At 54.2% G+C, this 16,018-nt stretch overlaps 2 protein-coding genes across 2 annotated transcripts; both read left to right on the top strand.

Moving 5' to 3' along the window:
• Positions 1 to 8,187: 8,187 nt before the first annotated feature.
• Positions 8,188 to 9,729, top strand: J4E78_002228 (uncharacterized protein; the record flags this gene model as incomplete). Its single annotated transcript, XM_049362876.1, has 3 exons — positions 8,188 to 8,787; positions 8,906 to 9,107; positions 9,335 to 9,729. The coding sequence occupies 3 exons, from the start codon at positions 8,188 to 8,190 to the stop codon at positions 9,727 to 9,729; spliced, it is 1,197 nt and encodes a 398-aa protein (XP_049225468.1).
• Positions 9,730 to 13,492: 3,763 nt separating this feature from the next.
• On the top strand, positions 13,493 to 15,798 carry J4E78_002227 (uncharacterized protein; the record flags this gene model as incomplete). The annotated part of the gene is made up of 2 exons (XM_049362875.1): positions 13,493 to 14,101; positions 14,152 to 15,798. 2 exons carry the CDS (start codon positions 13,493 to 13,495, stop codon positions 15,796 to 15,798), a joined length of 2,256 nt encoding a protein of 751 aa, XP_049225467.1.
• Between the last annotated feature and the right edge of the window lie 220 nt (positions 15,799 to 16,018).

The following is a 16,018-nucleotide window of genomic DNA, read 5'->3' as shown; positions in this document are numbered from 1 at the left end:
AGCTACACAGAAGGGTGGATAGCGCGACTCGGGGGTGTCTGCCTTCGCGCCATCCTGTGTGTTCGTTTTTGCCATTCGATGTCATTGCAGGCTGGTATCGTAGGGGTACATATTGATGTGGTGCTATCAAAGTATATGGATTCAGGTAGCTGTTATAACAATACGGTTGAGCACAATGTCTTGATTGTTTTTATGACTTTGTCGTATAATCTAATAAAGATTGAGACGGAACATTGTATCAGGCATACACTGGAGACATCGTCGGTCTATCATTGTAAACAAGAACTCATACATATTGCTGTTGTGCTCATATACAGAAGCTTGTGCCTTACAGGCATACATATGCTTTAGAGCATCCAAGAAGACGGGTATGTATGCAGCGGCATCTGATTCTGTATCATCCTTCATGAAAAAAGAACATGAAAACTTCATCTAGAGAGGCGATATATGTCTGTTACCTTGACATGATATGAAACCAAATGTTCGCATCGTCAACTACTCCAGATTCTATCAAAACAATGTTTGGTCGCAGTATTACTAAGGCGTTATTCATGTTATATATGTCCTTTCTCACAGTGCGATCTTCCGCCTGAGGACTGTATTCTCACCGGCTTTTTATGCCGATAAGCAGTGTCTATCCGGAACACGAGCAGACCCGTTGCCCTCTTTAAGCCATCACCGTGAACCCTTCGACTGCGCTCGAAAAGATTTGGAATTGCGTCCACGGTTCATGACGCGGCAGCTGCTGCGGGAATGAGGTTCATGGTGAAATACATGCGCACTCCTCACTGTTCCCTTGGGACACTGGTCATTATCTTCGGCTCGGGGTTGCCTTCGGATACGGGGTCGTGAACAGCGATGCACAGCCTCAACGTGGCCTTAGCCCCACTGCGACTGCCTGATACCTCTACTCATTAGTCGTCGGTGTCTGGTACGCATCACTTTATTGTGGAGCTACAAAGAAGTTTCTGGACTCATGTGTCGTGCTTCAGGATGTAGAAGTAAGGACTTCTGGTCGTTTGATGAGCAAGACACAATAAAGTGGTAGCGAGAAAACACGACTGACGTACCAGAACATCGTTCACCCAACACACCACCTTGTGGCCAGAGGGTGAAGGCTAGAACAACATCTCTTGCTTGAGCGCTCGTGAAGACCGGAATGAATATTGCGAATGGAAAGAATAGCCACGATAGACAACGAAGCTTGAGGAGGCTGGGAGGTGCCACTGTCTGCATCATAAACTCATATGTATGCAGGGTCTAAGGCAGAACCGCTCACTCACTCACGCTGACGATTACACCAAATCCCTGGAAGTACTACATTTTGGATGCCCGTGGGCAGACTTAACCCCCTGAATTGCCCATAGGAAGGCGTTGATGATAGACATTCCTGGGCCTTCAAGCGACGCATGCGATCTTTGATCCGAGCCGCACGCATTTTCCAGTAAAAACAATCGATCGTATAGTAAGTATAGTTGTGAGATTTGAAACGTATACATGACGAAAGTTTCTGGGAAGAGTGAACACGGTGGGACAGATAATGATGAGTACGCGTGTACGTACATAACATAACTGTCGGTTCGAGCTGCCCAACAATCATATCGACCGAACTAGTCGCTTGGTAAGAGAGACCACGGTAGTACTATCGAGAGATAATATAGAGCTAATATGGAAACGCTCAGGTGGATGAAAGAAAGACGGAACGCTCGGTGCTTCCTCGCTGTAGGATAGACGCCTTCCCGGGGCGTCCCGAATGACGACTACCTAAAGACTGGATCCGCACTATCTAGGCAACCGTGTCGATACATGATATGCCGATACATCTATTCCAACTTGTACCTTGGGCTAGGTGAGGAAAGAATAATCAGGACACTTGAGTGGTTTCGACCTCTATGGACTGGTCCATAGCACCGTACCTGATGATACCCCAAGTGAGAGATGTCGTAAAGAATAGAGCCGAGACAGAGTAGAAGCCAAGATCGCGACGAGGCAGATTGCGCATGAAGATGATGGCAGGGAGCAGCCGCTGACCGGACAGTGATCGCTGCGATGGCGCAAGACGCGATCATTTTCAAGGAGCGGATGATCCGCTCATGCGGGAGGAACGCGACGGACGGACTACAAGTGTAGACGTCTTTCTAGGTGATCGATATGATCCATGGAAGCGAAAGCAAATCTTGAGAAGCGGTTGCCCATACCCCACATCTGACTGTGAGTCGCGGTCTAAGTTCGGTGTCGTGCAGTAGCGGGATCGATTGCAACGTCAGAGTGCAGTAAATTACTCGCTGTCTGACACTGGGGCGTCACGCACCAGATGTTACAACGCCAAGAAAGCAATCTGACTAACACGCCTTCGCCCAGCAGGTGTCTCCCGGTGCAGCCGGGTATGGACATCATCATCGTCGTCGTATTGGTGACAAGACTTCCAGGTTTTCCGCGGAAACAGCTACCCACGGAAGGTAGCCCGACTGCAGATGACCGTCACGAGGCGAGCACGGCGATGTCCATTGAGGGTTTCGTTGGATTGTTCGAGATTGCTGTGGATGTGCCCTGCAATAATTACCGCAAGGTAGGACTGTCCCGAGGTTCACCAGATCTGGAATGTGTCTTATGGCTGATCTTTTCGTTTGAACTCCGCACAATCGAGGCCCATGAAGATCAGCAAGGCCATAGGGAGTAAAGGTTGGGCATCCCTGCCACCGAGACCAAGACTCAAGCGCCGCAAGAGACGGCTGCTGCTACGATGGCAACACCAACAGCAGGGAAGATGTGGCTCAACAAAGCCAAAGGCCCATGACGCAGCTCGCTTTCGTGTTCTTTCATGCAAAAGGCATTTGCACGAACTGTAGTTCGGGCAGTGGGTGACAGGTCGCCGGCCACTAACTACGTACTGGAACGCATGAGCCTTGTGCTGAACCAGAAAATTGCATCTTGGAACTAGATCGCGCTATTGCCCGGCGAATTGGCGGCCCAGCTTTAGACTCCGTTTCATCGTGCACATTTGTAAACTAACACACAACAAGCTTTATCGATTTTCGACGGGGACTCGACATGTTCCAAGTACGGGGGGCTGGGGACAGTCGTCAGAAACCTTCGCGCCAACTTGTAGCGGGTAGATGCCGACAGACATGCATCTCATGACTGCGTTTTCATGGGTTGGAAAGGACCGACCCTGTGGCCTGGCCATCGGATACAGTGCTCCCACAAAGTGTGTCGGATGCCTTTCTTGACTCGGGGTCGGGAAGATTTGCAGAGAGCGGAATGTGGAGAAAGTCGGAACAGTCGAACAGTGAACATGTCCGTTCGAAGCAGCGCTCAGATCCGCTAACGCATCGTAGTCATGGGCGGAGGAGGTAGGGAAAGAACAGACGAGCAAGAGAGACCTGGAGCAAATGCAGGTGACGACTGGGATGAGGCACAGCGTGCAGGCCAAGCTCACGCCATGTCGCATCGAGACAAGGAGGCAGAGACGATCTGCGGGCTCCAACGTCGGCCATTCTTCGGTGGCTCTGGGTGCAGCTCCCGCGGGCAACTAAGTAGGGTTGTTGAAGAAGCATTATTTGTCAAGGAAGATCGTGATTTGGGTGCACCTACATTACCAAACGGGGTGGGCCATGATTCCGCAGAAACCGGAGTGCTGGCATGCGCATGGCCGCTGTCAATGCCGTAGATGGTGTGTCGGGTAATACGGCCAATGGTTTAGTATGGGCCTTCCAAACAAAAGTGGGTTGGGAAATGCAGAACTATGTCATGACCAAGGTTTCGATGTTGCAGACGAGGAGCATCGCGAAGAACAGTGGACGTGGTCCAGAGCAGGCCAAGGCGAATCGGGGAGATTAGGGGACATGTTTACAGTTGTGATGAGAGGAAGTTGCAAAAGCGCGGGTTACTGAAGAAGGAAGGAGCTACAGGGCGTTGTGCGACCCCGGGAGCAGCGTGATCCGGAGTTCGCACCGACGTCGCACACAGCATCATACACACGCCTAGCTATTGACGTGCATGTGTGCATTTCACCACCACCACCATGGCCACGCACGTCTACTTCGCCATAGTACCTTAGCACCTGGCAGACTGAAATCACCTGATGATCAGGCTAGTGCAAGCTCATGGAAGCCGACCCCTAGACTGCTGGTGGGTTGCAGTGGGGAGAGACTGTGCAGAATTGCAGAAGTCCAAGGTTTCTGTAACAAGGGTATCATGCATCCAGGCCCATGACTACAGCGCTGCAGGTGGCATGTGGAAGTCGCCTCCGCTACCTCAATTTATGGACGGAAGGTATCCCGCTGGGCTGCGCGCAATGCCGCGTGTCAGTTAACGAGAGATGCGAAGATTTTCGGACACGGGCAGTTGATGCGTGTGTGTATGTGTGTATGTGTGTATGTGTGTGCATCAAGATGCAGCAGTGACATTGGTTTGACAGTTACCAAGATTCCTGGCCGGCCTTGAAGTCGGCCAGTATGGTACCCGCCCGCATACTGTGACCTGTGGTTTGGGTAGACTCTGTGCTTTCGCCAACCTCCTCCGCCATGACTGAAAAAATATCGCTCACCTGGCTTGAACATCTCCGTACTGTTCCAGCCACGTGAGAGCAGTGCGGCGGATCTATTCAACCGAAGACGTGGAACAGCCACAGACCCACTTCGTGTTGTGGGCAGGGGCGCCCTTGTAGTGTCACCCGCTCGCCCAACTTCCACCAGCAGATGAGAGCGTTCCTGGATACGAGGAGTGCCAGACATTAGCCGTCGCTAAGAATACGTCCTCTATCACACTTGCAAGCGGCTGAGTACTGCGCGGCATGTAGTGTCCTCACCGTCATCTTTTGACACGGCGAATCCCGGTTCTGTTTCAAGGGCATCGGCTGGGGCACTTTGACGGTGGTGCTGGGATGGACTCGAGAAACGCCTTAATGCTGCAGTTATCACGCTAGAACATTGTGTATGGAGGTAGAAGCACCAAGAGTCTGAAGTCGACATAGTCTACTCGCGGCGTGGTGTTCGCGCTGTGATCGAGATTACCTCCCGCTCCCGTTCGACGGCGTGTGTGCGATAGTTAGCGGCTTCTGCTCGTATGATCCTGGGTCCGATCACTCTTGGTTGTGTATGTCCAATCACGTCAAATGTGGACGAGCAGCGCATATTCTATTGGGGGCACAGAACAATCCGCATTGTAACCGCCATTTCCACAACAATCATGTTGAAAACATCGATGACGAGCACACGGAGCGGGCGATTGCAGGGAGGGCCGTGGGCATGCGAGAAGTGGCTGGGGCCAGGGCTCATCGGATGCGGACAACCGAATCAGGCATACAGCGTTCAAGATTGAATAGGACATGTCTTGGAGATGTTCATTGTTGTTCACGGGGCGCACGACTGTTTTTGATGAGTAGTGGAGATGCGGTAGGCCACGTCGCTGATGCAATGCGATGTGATGGACATGACGAGGACGGCGGCAGTCGACAGTGCTGCACGGCTGCCGAGACTCGCACACTGCAGCGTGCAGAAGCAAAGATACACGAAGAGCCAGGGCCCACTTTTCGCAAGCTGACAGCAGCGAGATACAGTGCTAGCCGACGTTTTCGTGCGCTCGAGGCCAAGCAGACGCAAGAAAATAGTAAGGTCGGAATATACGCCCGATAACGTGGGTAGACGCAGCAATCTTGGGTCTGCTGACGGACGTGCAAGGGTCAAACATCATCATGGAAAAAGTCACGCTCCCAGATGCACTGATGTGCTGAGATTTGATGCTGCGAAAGCGGAAATAAGAGCGAGAGCAGAGGGGGGGGCATTTCAAACAGCTGCAGCGTCGTGCCTATCATGGCAGCCGCGGCGCGAGGATAAACTCTCGGGCTGATACCGCTGGTGTGGGCAATCGTGTCAGTTGATGACGACTATCCGTGACGGACAAGTCAGCTCGCCGTCAGCGAAAAGGCGGGATGGACGGAAGCCAGGGATTGGCTGCGTGTATTGCTGGACCCGCGATGCGATGCTCGTCAAGATTGCGAGAGGCATGGCAGAGCTCTCATTTTCGCAGCAGGCCATACGAGAGACAGCGATGACGGCCACGGACCGAAGAGTCGGCGGCGGGTAATCGAGGCAAGTTGCTTTTCACCCTCACACACCGCACTGGAGACGTCGGTTGGGGGTTCGCTCTCGTTGACGCATTGGGCATTATTGCCGCTCCTCGAGGTCTGTGCCGTGTCCAATATTCGCATGCAGACAGACGTTTTGCAGGCCGCTCTTGCCGAGGCCCGCAATTGCCCGGCCGTGTGGTGAGGGTGTCGTGGGCAGAACTTTTGGGCGGCGGCGGCGATGCTGGAGAGAGCAGCTGCGCAGGTGTTATGTGAAGTGTCGTGTATAGCTCGAGGCTCCCCTAACGTGGTTTGGGTACTAGGCCTTGCGCGACTGTACCATGCCGCCATTAGCGCGGCGGGCTAGCTTTCAGCCTCAAGACATGGCCGCCTCTTCTTTGCACGTCTCGCGACAGCACCACGAGGACGCGCGCGGCGGCGACGACATGGGCAGAAGCCGAGGCTGGCTGCCGGGGCTGCTGAGGCGTGCAGCGCGCAAACGGGTGCAAAGGGCGGTCAGTACGTCAGGTTAGTCAGCGGAGAAGGGCCCGTGCCCCTGCTGTCGGACTATTTTTCTCACTAGTGGCTGCCACTCTGGTGTCTAACCAGCTTCTGCGTTAGCCCTCACTCTAGCCTACATCGCGAATCTCACCCAGCTCATCCATCATCACCAGCGCGACCGGTACCTGGCTCTAACGCTGCCGTCACCGGCGATAGCTCGCGACCCCAGGCACACCAAGTCGCACGCCTCAGCGCTGCTACACGTGCAACTGCCACCAGCAAGACGATCGCCGCTCTCCCGGCGCGTTCGTCACTAAGGCACCCCACAGCGCTGCCCATACGCACCAGCTGTCCTGCCTGTCCTGCCACGCCGCGAGTCACTTGGGCCCGTAAGAGACGGCACCAGATCGCCCACCCTTGACGGTCCACTTCCGTGGAGCAGGTGCGCGCGCTTCCGACAACATCCTCTGCTCTCGTGCCGGGACTGCGCTGCCTCGACTGTAGACTTGCACGGAAGCCCGCTGTCCGGCCAGGAGGTGATCGCTCGGCTCGCTCGGCCTAGTTGAGCTTTCTGGGAATCGAGAGTGCTGCGAGAACCAGAGTCTGAGCGAAACCTTCAGTCATCGATTTCCCAACGGGCCGACTGTGTTTCTTGCCCCATCAGTGGCTGCGGAGCCAGTCAGCGACGCGCATCCACCGCAGCCCTTTCTGTGGCCGCCTACGCACCCTTTCACCCTCGGCGAACAAGCTCACCCCAACCCGGTTTCTTCGTCACTAGCGCCACTTCTGCACGGACCCGCACGCCCCTCCTGCCCACCCTCGAGCGCCCAGCGTCCCACACTCTGCTGCGAGCGCCATCCCAACCTTGTCCTAGCCACTCAACCCAGAACAGTAACCATTCCCATTGTCACGGCTCGGCTTTACCGACTAGACTGGCCCCCCTGTATTCGCCGCTACGGCCGTCCGTTACCTCATCTGGTGTGCTAAGGCCTGCTGGGTAAGCCGTCAGTCCCTCCAGGCCGATCCATTGGTGGCCAATCCACGTCGCGCGCCACCCAGTCTAAAAGGCCTTTAGGTCGCGCTGTCACTAGCTGTGTTCCAAATTCACTCTCGCCCCAGCAGACCCGCAGCGCAAGCTCGTCAACCACTAGCACCGATTGTGTAACCTTTGCGTTGCACTTCACTCTGCACCGCGCCAACTGCTCCGCGATTCGAGAGATCTCTGCCCGCTAACCTGCTCCCCTGCCCCGGTGTCCTCGAGCTTGCGCCTTCCGTGCGTTATCTTTTCGACGGTGCATATTTGCCGAACTGCTTGTCCTCCATCTGGGCGTCGTGGAAACCACACCGTCTGCAAATCATCCGCGTTTAACTTCCACGCTACCCACGGCCTGACCACATTGCTTCTCCGGTTTTCTGGCTGTGCTTCTCTTGGCTCGACTGAGGCTACGTCTTTATACGCCCTAGCTGCCTGTCTTCCACAGACCGCGGCAAATCATCCGAAGACGGTTTGCGACGGACATATCTCTGCAGCCATCCCTCCTCGTGGGCGCACGCATCCAACCATCCAACCTCAGCTTAGAGCCTAGCTACCTTCGACACCTCGCCAATCTACACAGTCTATGGACGCACGGCAAGCAGACTACCCGCAGTCAGGTTTGAGCTCGCCCTACCCAACCTTTCCTGAATCAGCTTCTGAGGGAACCTCTGCAGATCAAGCATCTGCTGCGCAATACCCTCCCCCGGGACCAGATCCTCGCTCCTCCAACCTCACCCCCAATTCAGACTACAGTCTGAATCCTTCGTCGGCTCGATCAGGGTCGTTTCCGGATTACATTCAACGTTCGTATCAACCCGGCGCTCAAGGGCAAGCACCCGGTGGTATGGCGCAACAACAGAGTCCGTCAATGCCTCTCCCAGATGGTCAAGCAAATGGCCATCAATCACCACAACAACTCAAGTCTGACTCGGATGTTCCTATAGATCCATCAATCGCCGCGCAGACGAGCCCAACATATGCAAGCCACCAGCAGCAGTACTCGCCTTACACACCTCACCACGACATGCAGCATTACCCAGGGCAGCCCCAAACTCCCATGGGGTACCCTTCGCGACCTGAATGGGCAGGCCACTACCCTCAGCCAGGTATGCACTACGGGCATCCTGCGACTTCTGGGCCACCTGCGCCTGCAATGGTCTCTCCAGTTCAGCGACCACCCACTGTAAGTAAATCTAGCTTCGCATTTCAACCAGCTAGCCGGCACGCGTCGCATGCGCGTGTTGTCGCGCTACTCGTTTGTCACAACGTGGTCGAACCCTTAAACTGACCATCACAATTAGGGCGGACATCCGCTATCCACAGTATACTCATTTGTACCCATTCCTGGCGCACAACAACATAAACGACCACGTCGGCGCTATGAAGAAATTGAACGCATGTACAAATGCGGTTGGAATGGTTGCGAGAAAGCATATGGTACTCTGAATCATTTGAATGCGCACGTCACAATGCAATCGCACGGCGCAAAGCGCACTCCTGAAGGTATGTTCTTTCCATTTCATGGTACATCAATTGCTGTTGTAGTTGTGGCCCTTGCAAAACTAGTGCGCTAGGTTGGCCCTTGGGATCGTGCTGGCGCAGCGCCATAATGGTCGTGTCCCCGCTGCACTGGGTAGCTTCTCATGACGGAAGCTAATAGCTGTCGACCCATGCCTAATTCTCTTGGCGTCTTAACACTCCTGATATACGATGCTAACTTCACCTTACAGAGTTCAAAGAAATCCGAAAAGAATGGAAAGCAAAGAAGAAGGAGGAAGAGGCTGCACGCAAAGCCGACGAAGAGCGACACCGCGCCGACGTGCAGCAGCGCGCTCACGAAGGAGGCGCTCCTGAAGCGCCTGTCTATGGACAGATGCGACAGGCGGTCGGCGTCCCTGGTCAACCTCCTCAACATCCCCAACTTCCTCCCATCGGGTACCAACCTGCAGCCTCTGGCAACAGCACTGCTCCTCAGTACGGCACGCAGAGTCCAGGTCTCCCCGAGGGCATGGCTCAGTATGCCACCCCCAACAGCAATGCGTACAACAGTCCAAATAGTAACAACAGCAGTTACCCCCAGTCGCCCTACGGACAAAACCCGCAAATGTACCAGCAGAACCACTAGGAACGTCCTGCCAGTCCAGAAGCCGACCCCTTCGATGACCTGTTTAAAGACGATTAAGATGGTCAAGATTCAGGTATACCAAAAGCGCACTCGCTTGCTCCGTCGCATAGAGCAAGCGAGTCTTGACGACTCTCCTTACGGTGGTTCTTTGCTTATATGTTGCGAGCCTATGCAACAGTTTCAGCATCTTTCCTATGGGGCGGTGCTTGCATTTCCATTTGGTGGCGGCTGTATGTTTCTAATTGGTTGTGTTCACAACGGAGGTTACTTCAGCACCGATGCTCGGTCTGAAAATGGTCTAACGATCGATGTCGGGGAGTTGCTACAATGTCTCGAAAGATACCATGAAAGTGAGGGCGAGGATAGCTGTTCGAACATACGTTATGCAGGTTGCGTTATCGGTTTTCCTCTCATCTTCCATCACTTCAAGAGGCTTTCCAAAATCCCGAAGACAGACCTGTTCATATTGGGGGCTAGAACCATTGCATGCAAAAAGGCGTTTGAAACAAGAAACAATCTACCTATTACTCTTCATCTGATCGCTCATTTGCTCTCATGTTTCGCTTATCGTGTGATCTTCTTGGGAACATCGCTGGGCATCATTGGAGCCTCTGTTTCCGCTTTCGTGTCCTCGCACAGGCAACGTGGAACAAACCAATGTGAAGTTGACTCTGGGTCACCATGATACTACCCGTCGGCTTTTGCCTCCAACTCCGGTATCGTGTACTTCACACGATGTATAGTCGCATGATCAGACGGTTCCGCTTGAAGCTAATCAAAGGGTGCGGAAAGATGACGCTGTGACTGAAGCGTACCGTTCCCCAACCAAGACATTGCCGTGTACGTCTATATCACGTCGTGCCTTGTACTGCACTGTCGCCGTACTTGCCCGACTGTCTGCATGTCTCGTTTAGTTCATGATTGATGCGAAGGCGCTCCATGGCCAGACCAGATTGTTTTGGACGTATTCAAGACATCTCAGCGTCTGTGCGTGTTTCAAGGCTCCGCATAGATAGATGGGACTTACAGGACGTGCCTCGCTTCTCTACACTCCAAGGCTCTAGCACCACATGCATGTCCATGCCCTCGCAGCGGTGATCAGCTCCTCACTCTATCACTCGCATGCCTGCCGCCACGTACGCACACACACTGCAAGACCACTGAACTGCCCGAGCATCCCTCCGTCTCGGATTCAGATCGCATCGAGGCATCAGACCACAAATGCTCAAAAACTGACCGCGAATTTCTCAAGTGTCACCTCACTCGAGTACACGACTTATTCTGCTGGCTCCGACCTGCGTGCTGATTCGCCCGGGGCAGGGGTGTCATGTAGAATAATCTGAACGCGAGCAGCCAATCGATTGCACATGGCCATGTCGCAACATAGTTGGAGGCAGGTTGTATTACGCCGGTGATGACGCATAGCACACATACCACAATGAGGAGGGCAGGCTCGTATTCAGGGTCAATGGAAAGTACCGCCTGGGTTCGACTGAGTTCTGAGGCACACTCTTCGTATCGAATAGGGAAGGAGCGGAATGTGGGTGGGAATGGCACAAGGAATTATGGCTGCATGATGGTTGTATAGTCAAAATATATTAATTGCATGCCGATATGACACTCGACATTTGCATGCGAGAATAGCGACACAAGCGGAAGCTCGGTGTGTCGATGGGAAGTGTATGCGTGTGGTCGTCTCGCGTGCAGTAAGTGTGCCTGTGGGTGATTTTGTGTAACGAGAGACAGCCGCCGTGAGCGCTGATAGGACGGCGAGAGTGCATATTCGCTGTTCAATATTACCGAGAATAAGAGGGGAGGGGCGTATGGCCTGTTACTCCGTGTCATCGATTACGATTGCACGAAGCAATCCTCGGATCACTTTTGCTTGGTCATGCGAGCGTTCGCGCCCTGACGAACGGTCCGCTGGGGGCAGGAGAGATGCATTCGATGAATGGCTGGCGAAGTTTCCCACACACTCTTCTCCACTCATGAAAAAAGCAAGCTCTATCTTGGAGAACGGTGGCGCATGGACTGTTTCCTGCCGCGGCACGCTGGGTCAAAGATTCCGATGGTGATCGTGTTGGGCAATGTCATCCGAATGCGCATGAGTGATGACGCCTCTGTCTGGGTCCCTCACCGGCAAACCGCCGCGCCAAAGGAAAGAAAATTCTGCAGCAAATTGCCAGGATGAGCGACTCAACAAAGAAGCTGGGCATAGGCGACGTCGATGATTATCGCAGCGACTTCCGCAGACGATGCACATCGAGATGCGTACATTGAACGCGAAGCCGACTAGGAATTACCATCGACACGCTAGCATCTTGCAAAGGCGCATCTGCACGATCGCCGTCTAGTGGCACATCAGACCGTTGTCCGATCAAACTACGCTGATGCTCCGAGCGCTGGCCCTTGGGTTGCTTTCTGGGCGCGCCGTTGCAAAGGGCACTGGGGTAGCGGGCTTGCAAGCTAGCCAGGGGAGTGGCAGGCGCTGGCTGGCGTGGCAGACATTAACGGCGCCGCCAGTCCATGACTGACGGCGGAAACTAGCAGGATGGTGTGCATGCGCTCGCTGTGCTACTGTCGCTGGTTAAGGCATGGACGTGTCAAGGGCTGGGTAGCACATGTTACACAGCAGTAGCCTGGGCTGAAGGATTCGGTCCCGATGCCACGAGGGGACGAGGGTCCTGGATGTGGGCGTGCATCTACTGGCGCTGTGCCACCGTTGGATCTTTGTTCGTCAGACAACGCGTCAAGGCAAATGAGCATGCCGGTCTACCAATCGTGAGGTTGCAGATACACACGATAGACCGTTCAGGTCATAAACGGTGGCCGCAGACGGATCTGTCTTGTGCACCGCTTCCAAGCACCCACAACAACAGCAACCACCTCACACGCAGCACAGGCACAGCAGTCTCGCCTCGTACAGGACACAAGCAACAGCGGCGCAGATTCCCGTCCATACAATGCCAGCGTCGCCTCACACGAAACTAATCACGCAATCCTCCCTGCAACAGATGCCAGACGTACGGGCCCTGTAGCACCTAAACAGCCGACTACCAGGCTTACCTACATGATGGCCCTTTTGAACCCTGATCCCGCCACGTCGGGCTCTGCTGTGAAAGGGCAAATTCTCTGGTGCTCGGTGTGCATGTTCATCTCACCGATGATGATGCTGGACGAGCATTACTTGTGTATGATATCGACGAACGTCTGATGTTGCCAGATTTCAGCAGTGTTAGTAAACAAAGCGAAAACATCGGCCGAGACGCATGTGTACTCAATGGGCGGTATTGCGCTAGCACCAGACCCTGCCGTACGCCAGACATTATGCGACAGTGTTAGTTTGCTTGCTTGCTAGGTCGCTGGGGTTAGAAGGGAAGGATCAAAGTAAGCCCTATGATGGTGGTGCGCCTGGCTGGCTCTGGCTCCCGCGATATAGCGTTGATTCGGCTCCAGAGGCTCGGAGGCGCGTAGTGTAGGTTCAGCCTTGTTGGCGGTAGGCATGGTTTGCTGCTAGAGGGGCGCGGGAAGTCTGACCTAGGCTGGGTTGCTTCTTCGCGTGCGGAGTGGACGTGCTGGAGGCGGCGCGGTTCATAGCGGCATACCAGACCTGCTAATGTGCTAACGCCGTCTTGAGTAGCACGCGAGTACACAGATGAGGCTCCTCTTCGGTACGGGCGATCCGGTCTCGGGTCATCACGTGCTGGCGTGTTCGGCCCGGAGATGGGGCGCTACCGAGTGGGCAACTTTTCCAGACTAGAACATGCCACGCCATTTGTCCATAACGAACCGCTCTCTCGACCTGATGCTGAACTGCCGTGCCTGTCTTTGGCGATGCATACAGGCGCTCGATGTCCCGGCCACCAATGCGCACCGCCTCCGTCGTAGCGGAAATTTACTCCTCCACCCGAACCAGCAACGGCTGCTATCCTCCCACGGTGCCACCAACGCGGAGAGTGAGGGGTTGACCGTTTCGCGCGAAACAGGGGGATTCAACCGGGATGGAGAGGACCACTTCAAGAAGTCGGCCTTCGCGGCGAACCGGAAGAGGAGGGAAACTACAGCGCTGCGACAGTCGTCGGCACGCCAGCCAGACGACGAGACACCCAATCTAGCGAGGCTCGGCCGGCGAGACCCGTCCATGTCTGATAGCGACTGGAACAGGAGGAAAAGAGAGCTGCGTCACTTGCAGGATCCGCTGGAGCTGGCGACGTTTGTGAGGAACGAATTGAAGAAAGACAGAGTGGAAGAGATGCTGCAGTTGGTGCGCATGGCGAGCCACTCCATGCAGTGCATTGTCAGCTGGAACCACATCATTGACCACTACCTGGCCAAAGAGAGGGTCAATGATGCGATCAAGGTCTACAACGATGTACGCATAGCCTGCGCGAAGACATGAGGGGTAATGCTGACTTGCCACAGATGAAGAAGCGCGCGCAATTCCCAGACTCCTACACGTACACGATTCTTCTCAGAGGCCTCTCGTGGAATGCGCATACATCCGGCGTTCTTAGCAAAGCCCTCTCCATCTACCACTCGCTCTCCGCACCGAATTCCCGAGTCGAGCCATCGATCATGCACACGAATGCTGCGCTGAGAGTGTGTGCAAGAGCAGGAGATATGGATGCCTTGTGGGGTGTGGCTGGGAAGATACCAGAGAACGGGCCAGCAGCAGCCAATGCCATCACATACATCACCATACTCAACGCTATACGGCAAAATCTGCTGATAGATGCGCCCAAAGGAGAGAGCGAGGAGGAGACGGCGGCAAGGAAAGAGCGCGGCATCATGGAGGGGCGGCGCATGTGGGAAGATATCGTTGGGAGATGGCGACGTGCAGATCTGGCTATTGATGAAGAGCTCGTCTGTGCGATGGGAAGATTGCTATTGATCGGCAGTCGACCGCGAGACTGGGACGACGTGCTCTCCTTAGTGGAGCAGACAATGGACATACCTCGACTTGTTCCTCGATTAGGCTCAGTCGAGCGACAAAGTGCTGGCCTTCCACGCGTGCGAGCACCAAACGTACCGAAACAATACCGTATCGATGACGACCATCTCTCTCCAGATAACGCCCCAACGCGTGGTGACGAGTTCCTTGCTCTGACGCCTCAAGGCGTCGGCAGTGCAGTATCAAATCCTCTCATCTACGTTCGACCGGGCAACAACACGCTTTCCTTGGTCCAAGAAGCATGCCAAAAGATTGTGGCGAACAAGGCCGCGCAGGAATACTGGGACCTCTTGACCGACCCAACAACGTACAAGATCACTGCTGATGTGAACAACCTCAACATGCGTCTGCGCAATCTCCGTCAGAATCGTGCCTCTAGTGCTGCAGTGCTGCTCTTGCAACAAGACATGATGGACAAGGGTATCACGCCCCCGCCTGGTACATTCAGAATCGCAATGAGTACATGCGTTCGCGACAAGAACAACCACAACTCGCTCAAAAATGGAGGTCAGATCTTGCAGATGATGTCCAAGATCTTGGAAGACGCAGATCCCAAGACCGTCACCATGTATGCTGGACTTGCAGTCTCATTTCCATTGGCTACAGGCGCGGATTTTATCGATGCACTCACTCTACTTGACCCCCTCGTGAAGAACATCCGTCTTCAACTGACCATTGGTGCTGGACAGACGAACTATGGGCGTCGCGGCCCGCAATACTTGAAGGGCGAAGCGAGACAAGACGCCATTGATGCGCTGAAGAAAATACAGGGCGTATACGATAAGCTACTGTTTTCGAAACTTATTGCCGAGGAGTCAAAGAGTCCGTTTGAAAAAGAGAGAGCCAGGCTCTCCGCGTTCATCCAGAGGGTTATGTTCAAGGGTGGGCAGGCGAATGCAGTGCGTGGAGAGCCACCTGAAGAGGCCGATCCACACGGATATCTGCAAAATGAAGACGGGCAAAGCGAGCAAGGCGATGAACGACCGTCGTGGAAGAAGGAATGGACAAGGCCACTAGAGAGACCTTCGCGGCCAGCCATGCCAGCAAAGCCATTCGAGCGAAAGAGGAGACCCCGGTCATTTAAGGTTGATGAAACGGGAGAGCTACGGGATATGTAGGCTACGACAATAACGAGGCGTTTCCTCTTAGCAAGAGCATTCTACACTTTTCTTGTACAGTATCATTGTATCCTCTAGTTGAAATACATAGCTCCTAAGACACTGCGGCTTTCTCATCGCTTCAGGACCATTCTTTTGTACTAGGGAGTTGCTTTCTTCTAACATTGATCTCTCCCACAATACCTAGGTATGATTAAGCTGGCACGTGCACGTCCCAAAA

Source organism: Alternaria triticimaculans, assembly GCF_023758025.1.
Source record: "Alternaria triticimaculans strain BMP 0046 chromosome Unknown scaffold_2, whole genome shotgun sequence".
Taxonomy (NCBI): domain Eukaryota; kingdom Fungi; phylum Ascomycota; class Dothideomycetes; order Pleosporales; family Pleosporaceae; genus Alternaria; species Alternaria triticimaculans.
Note: the sequence above shows the minus strand (reverse complement) of the source record. Positions and strands in the feature narration are given on the sequence as shown.